This window comes from Gobius niger, assembly GCF_951799975.1.
Source record: "Gobius niger genome assembly, chromosome: 1".
Taxonomy (NCBI): domain Eukaryota; kingdom Metazoa; phylum Chordata; class Actinopteri; order Gobiiformes; family Gobiidae; genus Gobius; species Gobius niger.
Window position 1 is genome coordinate 53,156,005 of NC_136852.1, and position 9,101 is coordinate 53,165,105.

The 9,101-nt window shown below is 39.4% G+C and overlaps 1 protein-coding gene across 1 annotated transcript; it reads right to left on the reverse strand.

Annotated features, from left to right (window-relative positions):
* Positions 1-93: 93 nt before the first annotated feature.
* ulk1a (unc-51 like autophagy activating kinase 1a) lies at positions 94-8,505 on the reverse strand. Its single transcript, XM_079573056.1, has 27 exons — positions 8,203-8,505; positions 8,033-8,125; positions 7,925-7,966; positions 7,010-7,042; positions 6,886-6,922; positions 5,945-6,118; positions 5,770-5,843; positions 5,591-5,692; positions 4,673-4,731; positions 3,695-3,777; positions 3,565-3,615; positions 3,411-3,493; positions 3,225-3,324; positions 3,087-3,147; positions 2,846-2,935; positions 2,333-2,455; positions 2,166-2,251; positions 2,000-2,088; positions 1,819-1,916; positions 1,635-1,738; positions 1,491-1,568; positions 1,276-1,403; positions 1,015-1,190; positions 827-945; positions 589-746; positions 385-520; positions 94-299 (listed from the first exon to the last, which is right to left on the reverse strand). The coding sequence occupies exons 1-27, from the start codon at positions 8,290-8,292 to the stop codon at positions 256-258; spliced, it is 2,511 nt and encodes an 836-aa protein (XP_079429182.1). The 5' UTR covers positions 8,293-8,505; the 3' UTR covers positions 94-255.
* Positions 8,506-9,101: the final 596 nt, after the last annotated feature.

Below are 9,101 nucleotides of genomic sequence, written 5' to 3' on the forward strand. Positions count from 1 at the left end.
AATTTCAAGTAGAACCCATTTAAAAAATCATCAAATTAATGTAGGCCTTTGTGCAAAATACAACAGAGTAACACGTCATACTATTTACCAGTATTCAAATGTTTATGCAATCTGAGTTCAAGTATTTTCAGCATAATTAAATAAAACAAACCAAAGAAAAGTGAGCGGATGCTACATGTGGTCAGCTCCAGGGATAAAGTGCTTGATTCAGCAAAAGGAGAAAAGTCAAAGGTGTGTGGTCATTTGGATTAACCATCAGGTGTGAAGAGATGACAGACGTCGCTCTATGCACTGCTTACCTGTAGAAATGAACATGGATAAATGAAGTTAAATTTAATTATATTTCACTTGGCAAAGAAAGAAAAAACTCTTGTATATACGTACATTTTTCCACACTGTCAATGTCTTTTTTCTCTGTGAGGATTCTGGACAGACCCTCCATAAGGATGAGAGCCTTATGGTATCTCTGCACTGAGGCCATCCCATAATGAAACATTTCATCAAGGGCAGCAGACTGTACCTAAATGGATAGTACGTTTGGTTAAAACAGGTCAAATAATACGTTGGATAAACACTGTATGAGCTCACCATGTGCACAGTGTGGCTATAAATGATCTTCTCTGCCGTTAGTCCACTGAAGCGGTCTATCAGCTTCTGTTTGTTCAGAAGGAAGTTTTGCAGTTGATCATTGAGGGAACGACAGCAGGACACGCAGCTCTTGTACATGTCATTAAGTCTTCGCAATACTAGAAGAAAGAAACAATTTAAAAGATTACTACAGTGCTGTCAATTTAGAAAAGCATATATAAAATGACTTCACTATTACCTTGTTTAACAGTTGCAGATGGAAAAAGTTGGCCTTGTTTGATATCCTCTTTGGCAGCGTGCAAGGCAGATGAGAGAAAATCTTCAGCCTTCATGTACAACACCAATTGTCTGGCATAACTACAACAATACAAATGTTGATGTAAAAAGAACACAGGAGGTTAAACAGTCTTTTTTCAGAATATTTACCTCCACTCTCGGCTTAAAAGACTAATTTGATCAGTCAACATGCTCTGCTCTAAAAAGGACATATCAGGGTTACTGGTTGTATTCAGGCTTAGATCCTTTGAGGAGGCCAACTCCATAATGCAGTGAACAAAAGCCACAGTAAAACGAAGATTGTTCAGAGCATCTGTATGGGATTGCTGCAAAACCACAAATGGATTACATAATTAGAAGTACATTTTCCAAATAATCACCGATACACATATATATATATATATTCTATACCATTAGTGTATCTTCAGGAAGCTCTGGAGGATTAAACACCACATTGCTCACTGGACTGGCATCCATAAATTCAGCTTCACTATTTCTACGCGGTCCTCTCTGAAGGGAGCTCATGTGGTTGGGCGAGCCTATATGAGTTTGATACATAACATGCATGTTAATGTAAATAAAAATGTTTTTTAACAGTACATGCATACATGTATTGAAAAATGTACCAGGTAACAGTCTTGTGTCAGTTGGAACACTTGCTCGTCTTGAGGACTCTATTGTGAAGATAGCTAAAGGAGAGCCATCTGAAAAAATGTAAAATCACAAGATGAGAATACTATTAACGGCTCACTTCTTGATTAATTACCTACCCATATCAGTCTCATAGAGGCCCTCCTGTGATCCCTTTTCTAAAAAAGTAGCTTCATATGCTGCCTTCAGAAGCATCTCAGAGAGTCTGCCAGTGCTAATTGACCTGTAGTGTGAAGTTAGTACATACATTACTGACCCAAGTACTTTGTGGTGTTAGAAACAAGTTTGAGCATTTCGCTCTACCTTTTAATAGGCTCCAGTCTGTTGCTGTGCGGAACAAATAGGCGAAAAGACGGCAACTCTGATACTGTTCTTCTCCTTTTGAGAAAGTTATTAGGAACCTGAAAAGTACAGCATATTAAACCTACATTTTTATTTACAATATTATAAGAACAACAAAAAAGATATTAAAATAAATACAAACCCTTAGTAGTTCATCTTTTACATCAGTGAGCATGGAAGTCATGGCTTCAAGTGGTAAGTTCTGCTCAGAAAATTGTGGAATTGTTCCCACTAAAATACAAACATAGCTCTTAAGTTTATTAAAAAGTAGGTAAACCTAAAAGTTTGTGAGAGTGTTTGACACCCACCTACAGGTGAAGACTGTAGTGGCACTGCTCCTCCCCTGGCAAGATCTGTAGGTAGACTGCTATTTTTAGCGCAACAAAGCTTAACCCTGAAAGTCAAAGTCAGTAATATGAATAACAGGAGCATAACCACCACCACCAATAAAGAAACTAGAACAGGTGGCACTTGCCTGGTAGAGCCATGCAGACCCGCAGGCTGCAGGTTCTGTTCCATGCGCTGATAATTGTGGACCTGAGTGGGCACAGGTATCGGCACAGAGCGGCACTTTCTGGGGAGGTTTTCATGAGGTTTACTTTTCAAACGGAAACAACAACAAAAACAACGTAACCAAAAGTGTTTTTTTTTATTCATTCAAAACCTCAAGCAATTGACTTCAAACAACAACGCCTGTTTCGATCCAGCACACCAAAATAAAACACCATCTTATTCATTAGTTCAGCAGTTCATTAGTTCAACTTTCTTTCTGCCTAACTATTAACAGACAAAACACTTCGAATGTGCGTATTTAATTATCTGTATATGTATATTGTAATGTTGCAAGTACCTGCTGAAGTAATCAATGAAACGAGCTGTGTGCTTTTATTTTGGCATGCTTGATCGAAACAGGAAGTCACTTCTTGGGCGGCGTTGTTATGATTTGAAGTTATGCACAGTCAATTGTAGATGAAATGTTAATTCTTACCTTTCAAGTGTTGGGGTATGAGGGAGGAGAGGAGAGCGTGACGGTGTCCGGCTGACCGCTGTTTCATTGACATCCAGAACTAAAGAGCCTCTGCAAAAAATGATGTTTGTTAGTTATATACACTTTTAGGAACATTTCACTTTATTCCAAGAAGGAGTGGCGTTATAACAATATAATACAGTACTTTTTACATGGCTTTTTTTTTTTAAATTGCTGTAGACATATTACTTTCTGAACTCACCCACTGTTAATCAGACAACTCGCAATGGGTGACTCCGTTTCCCCATCACTTGCATATTCACCTGTAATGTAAGATAATACTGTCTGTGGTTACACATGATGACTTCCTGTGTATATTTAAAACTTGGTTAACACCTACTGGGAGACTGGGCAGGCACCATGACATATTCGTGTGTAAATGATGAAGCACTCCTATGATCCTCTTCAGCTTCCTCTGTCAGTGGGAATCCTGCAGTGCCCTATGAACGAGTGCAACACATTGTATTCGTTATTTCTACTCTCACAGTGGAAAAATAAATGTGTCAGAAAGTTCAGGGACACGGACTGGGGAGGAGGCGGGATGAGAGGCTGATGAGCCGCTGCTTGAAGATCCACTGCTGGGGTATGACACAGCAGAAGTTGGTGAGCCTGTTGAAAAATATTGCATGAGTATTTGATCCAACTCAAAATTGCATTATTATTAAAAATATGGTGCGTACATTTTTTGTTTGATGAGTCCATATTAATGAACGGGTGATGGAAAAACTCATCTGCAAAAGTGGGACATCACTATATGAGCGACCTGGTCAAACATGAAGAATAAAAACTTGCTCTTATACCAGGACTTACCAAAGGTCATCCTGTCTTTAGGGTTTCTCTGCAGCAGCCCCAACAAGAGATGTCTTAAGTGACTGGATGTCTCTTTTGGTATGCTGGAGACAAAACACATTTTATTACAGCTTTAATAATCCAAATAAAAGTGCCCGCCACGTTTGCGAAATCCATTATTCTTATGAAGAGTTCACTTTTAGAGCGACGGGACAAGTATTAGCAACAACTTAGACCATGTTTATGTCTGTGCTGTGCTATGTGGGTCATGTGGAAAATGATAGTTGTTCGGACCACAAGCTCACTGCTCTGAAAGGTTATATATAGAATAGATTAGGAAACAACGGCCCAGGCCAAACACACGCACAAACATGACTGAGTATACAACCGCATTATCACTGCAAAGATAAGCCTGGACAGGAGCCAAGAGTGAGGGACATGAGCTCCTTCAAAACAGCAGGGAAACAGTCCACAATTAACTCTGAACTTTCTCCAGGTCCTTTTACTCATCATGTTTTCAACCCAAAAAAACTAGAGCTGCTGCCATCGAAGGAGACTTTTGTATGAATAATGATTAAGCGATCTTGATACTTCTTAGATTAACTGGGTAAAATTGTCTAATCAAACATAAAGATTGAAATAGCACAATGAGGTGCACATATATAATCTTCATGCTGTGTTTGTATATAAAATGCTTAACAGATTTACGATTGTTTACATGCTGTGGGGGCTTCAGTGGTCCAGCACGTGGAGTAATTTAGATATACCACAATGTCATCCTACACGTGCAAGCATGTTGCAAGTGTGATTGACACGTGGCCATGTTCCAGGCGAATAACTTCAATTCACTTGTGTCAGAGAGTTCATGGTAAAGTGACCATTAGTAAACTGAGAAGCCTACAGGCTGAGGCACTAAGTTTATTACATGTGCACTGCTTCCTGGTCATAAATCTGTCTATGTACCATGAGTTAGAAATATCTGTTGTTTCAAACACCAACCTGGGCAATAGGGTCCTGCTGGTTTCATAGAAAAGCCGGAGCTCCTGAGGTGTGCTCGCCTAAACACCACAAAGAAAATGCACAGACAGTAAATGATTTGTTGTAAAATGTATGTATGTCTTTTTAGAGAAGACACATTCAATAACATTATTCGATGTAAAAGATCAAACCAACTAAATATGCAAGGCTCTTTCTTAGCTGTCAACAAGAAATAATGGAGGTTTAAGGGGGCTCAACAGAGCCAAGACAGAACAACTTTGTTTTGGACTGTCTAAACAGAAATAGCAGTCGACGAACTCCAGGAATAATTCAGTGTGACGGGGCTGCCATGTGAACAGCAGAAAGTGATACAGTGACACATCATTTTCTATGTTCTTGGTTCAGAGAAATGTTTATAAGAAAAAAGTGCTTCAATATAAACCCTATCAAATAAAACCCTCACTTTTCACATTTTTCTTATAGTTTGTTTTTCAATCATGTCTATTGTTGTTATTGTGTTCACATAGTGAAGCAGCTGAGGCCTGACATTGTTCAGTAAAGTTAGTATTAATGGTCTTACCATTTTAAAAAGCCGTTTGTCATAAAAAAAAATTCAATATGGCCAAATTATTAATTAATTATTTTTATCATCATGTTGTTACATGCTAATTATTAACCCCATCATCTCAGTCCTTCATTGGAAGCAGGTCCAACATCGGAGGTTTTTGGGTCGTGGAAATAAATGGGCCTGAGATGTAACAAAAGATTGTATTGATACTAGTTTAAGAACGAGAATCAGGTTTTCAAAAAGATAAGGTCCCAAGAAAAGCGTACGGCAAATTTGGTGCTTCTAAAACGAGGTCAACAATTTGGCAAAAAAGAAAAAAGGGCTACAGCTTCTCCACTATTGATTGATAATTGCATTTGGTCAACACTCACATAAAACGGGGCCTTTCCTGTCAAGCACTGGTAAACGATAGTCCCAATACTCCACAGATCTGCTTTGGCATCGTAATTCTGGGACGTGATGACCTCGGGGGCCTGAGTCCACACAAACACAGCTCACAATCAAATCACATGTTACAGTCAGTCAGGAAGGAAAATCAAAACACACTTACCATGTACATGGGAGAGCCGCACAGTGTGGCGGCCATAGTGTTTGTTTGGAGGTGCCTCGCAAACCCAAAGTCAGCTAGGAATACATTACAGAAATATCAGCAGACATACACAGGTGCATAAGTAAACAGGTCAAGGGATAGGTCAGCTAGTTCCCAATAAATAATGAGTCATTACCTATTTTGATGCAGGTATTTACGGGGTTAGCTCTTCGCCCTTCACCGCGGCACAACAAGATGTTCTGGGGTTTGAGGTCTCTGTGCAGGATACCTCTGCTCTGTATTACTTTCATGGCTTGAACTATTTGCTGAAGAAAGAGGCGTATTGTGTCCTCACTTAAGGTGCCCTTTGCTAGATGTCAGAAGAAGCAGAGTAGGTGTGTGTTAGTTCTTGACAATACAAACCAATGCGCTGTGAAAAAGAGTAAGCGTTAGGGCAAAAGGAATCTTCCAGTGCTATTGTTGCTCTGTTGAAGGGGGGGAGGCCTTAAGTGACAGCTGCGTAAGGTCATGTGGGTGCTTTAGGACATTGCCAGGTGTGACCGAGTGTAGTGGTGCGAATTGCGCGGTGCCTTCTGGCAATGGCACAAGTTGGGCAACTCAGTGAAATAAGAGAAGCTGCCAGGGAAGGGGTGAAGACAAATGCGGTGCATCACATCAACATAACAAATTTAGCCTGAGAATAAATACCACATACACTAAGGTTTGAAACTGAGGCAAAATTTAGGGTTGACTGGAGAAAATTTAGGGTAGGGATATTGAATGCATTTTCCCATGTACTTTTGTGGGCTAGACATTGTAAAACAGGATTTTATATCCAAGCAGCACTCCAACAAATCAAGGTTTTGAACATAAATCAGGCACATTTATTTTAAACCCTTTTTAAACCCTGTCTGTTTAGAGTTAATTTGGATCAAGGCCTGGTGGTACTTGGAAGGCCAAATATTTTATGAGGTGTAACATTATGTGAAAAGTTTGAGAACCACTGAAGTATTATATTCCTTGCTAAATGTGCTTATTTGCTCCTGAAGGGATAATATAGTGTGTAATAACAAAGACAAAATGTAATGTAAGTCCAAATTGTGAAGTAAAAGCGAGTGTGATACGAGATTTTCTTACATTGAAGATATTCAGCCAGGTCTCCTCCATTACAGTACTAAAAAGAAGGGGGAGGGGGGATTAATGGAAATGCATGTGATAATTAAAATTACCGGTAGTCACTATTTTAATTAATACAACTCACCTCCATAACCAAATACACACAACCTCCAATCTCCTGTTGAAGCAAGCAAACCCATTGAGAATAACTTTAATAATAAACAAAGGAGGACATTTGTGACAAAGCAACTTTAAAAACAACTTGTTCTTTGGTGCCATGTTACATGACATAGGCTTTCCAGGAGCAACCGACAGCTCTTCCAGAGATTCTAAGCCTCTTGACAAGAGTTATCCCAAGAGCCTGAAACCCAACTCCATTTTGTCGTCAGAACCATTTGTGACACCCCTAAATTCAACACCCCACAACATTTCCATTGAATGAGTAGCAGGCTTGTGCAGTGACGAGGAGAAAGTGACAGACCACAGCCTTTGATGTCACTTCACTTTTGAAGCAACACCTTAAGGAGTTGCATCTTCTACTCTATGAAGGCATTATTATACTACAATTTACACCGTGGCTCTCAGCCAGGAAGCAATGAAGCTGAACTCTGCCCTTTCCGCCCTCTGGAGCATCCATTGTGTATATACATACTGTACACAGGGTTTGAGAGAAACACAGTGTATTTCATCATGTTCTCATTGAGGCCAAAGTGTAATTGTATTATGCACGGTGTCCTCCAGAGGCCTTTTGTGTGATACCAGCAATATGCCAGGTGCCACTGCCATATTCCAAAGCTGTTGTTTAGGGCGGCTGCAAGATGTCACCTGTTAGCAACATGCTGGTTCAGCTCACATATGTTTGGCTGTTTGGCAGGTGCCGGAAAAATGAGACTAGGGAAAACAGAGTCACACACATGCTGACTGACTGTCCTGTGCTGATTATTTGAGACTATATTGCCTAACCATTTCCGTTTAATCACAAGGTAAACAGTAATGACAACAAACAAAGTAAAATATTAGCAAAGTAAATGGGTGCGTGATAAATGACATCATTTTGTACCTGATAATCAAGTAGTCGAACAATATTGTCATGTTTAAGTTCCTGCACAAGAAAAGATCAGTTAATAAAAGAAAACAAAACAAATACTTTACATAAAAACTACATTACCTTTAATATTTTTATCTCTTTGCCAAGTAATGACTGTGATTTGGCCAGGTTTTTCTTGCTGATACACTTTATGGCAACTTCCAAGCCACGTTTCTTGTAAAGGAGATTTAAATAGTTAATACCTGTCTTTGTAGGTTAGATGTAAGCACCACAAACAAGCAAAAACTTACGTGTTTGTGTCTGCCTTTAAACACCACTGCAAAAGCTCCATGTCCAATGAGGTCTCTCCGGCTGAACTCAAACTTCCCAACAGACTCCATGGATGATAAGCTTCAAAGTTTTCCAACAGGTTTACTAGGTTGAATTTTGAGGAAAAGCTAGTGTACAGGTCCACCACACTTTCACGGTGTCACTTGATCCCATTTCATTGATAATAAATTACGAGTTTCCACAGTAAGAAAAAAAAAAAGTTATATAAAACGCTCACAAAGCAGCAGTCATCAAGTTAGGAACAAAGTAGTGTAAACAAACTTCTAGCGACCCACGTTTGCACTTTAAAAGCCTCAAATGGACTTAGATGTCTATTCCTGAAACATTAACTCATTAAAATCGACAACACCACCGCATTAGGCCGCTCGTCTTAACATGGAAACAACTTATAAAAGCCTGCAATGATATTGGAGGCAGCTCTCACCTTTCCAAAACATTCAGTTGTTGGGTTGCGCATGCGTAGTAGCGCCGGTGCGTTCAGGGACACGTCGTAGAATAGCAGCTCTATTTTTAAAACTAGCTATGGAAAATTGCTAAATATATTCTTGCCAAACGCTGTTTTACGGTATCTAATTCGTGATAAATATTCTGTAATTGAATACAGTCTGAGGGGCCAACAAATAAAGCATTCATGTTTTTAACGACTGCAAGGTTTACAAAAGTGAGTTAACTGACCATACGTTAAAGGCCCTGTACCAGATTTTAGTTTTTAACTCGTAGAAACCTGTTTTATTTTCTTTGAGTAGACTGTAAAAGCAGACATTTGTGGACGTTTATCAATCGTGCACAAGCAGGCTAATTCTTGTTAGTTACACTGTGACAGTAAAACTCCTCTTTGCTTCCTAAAAGTTGTGAAAAG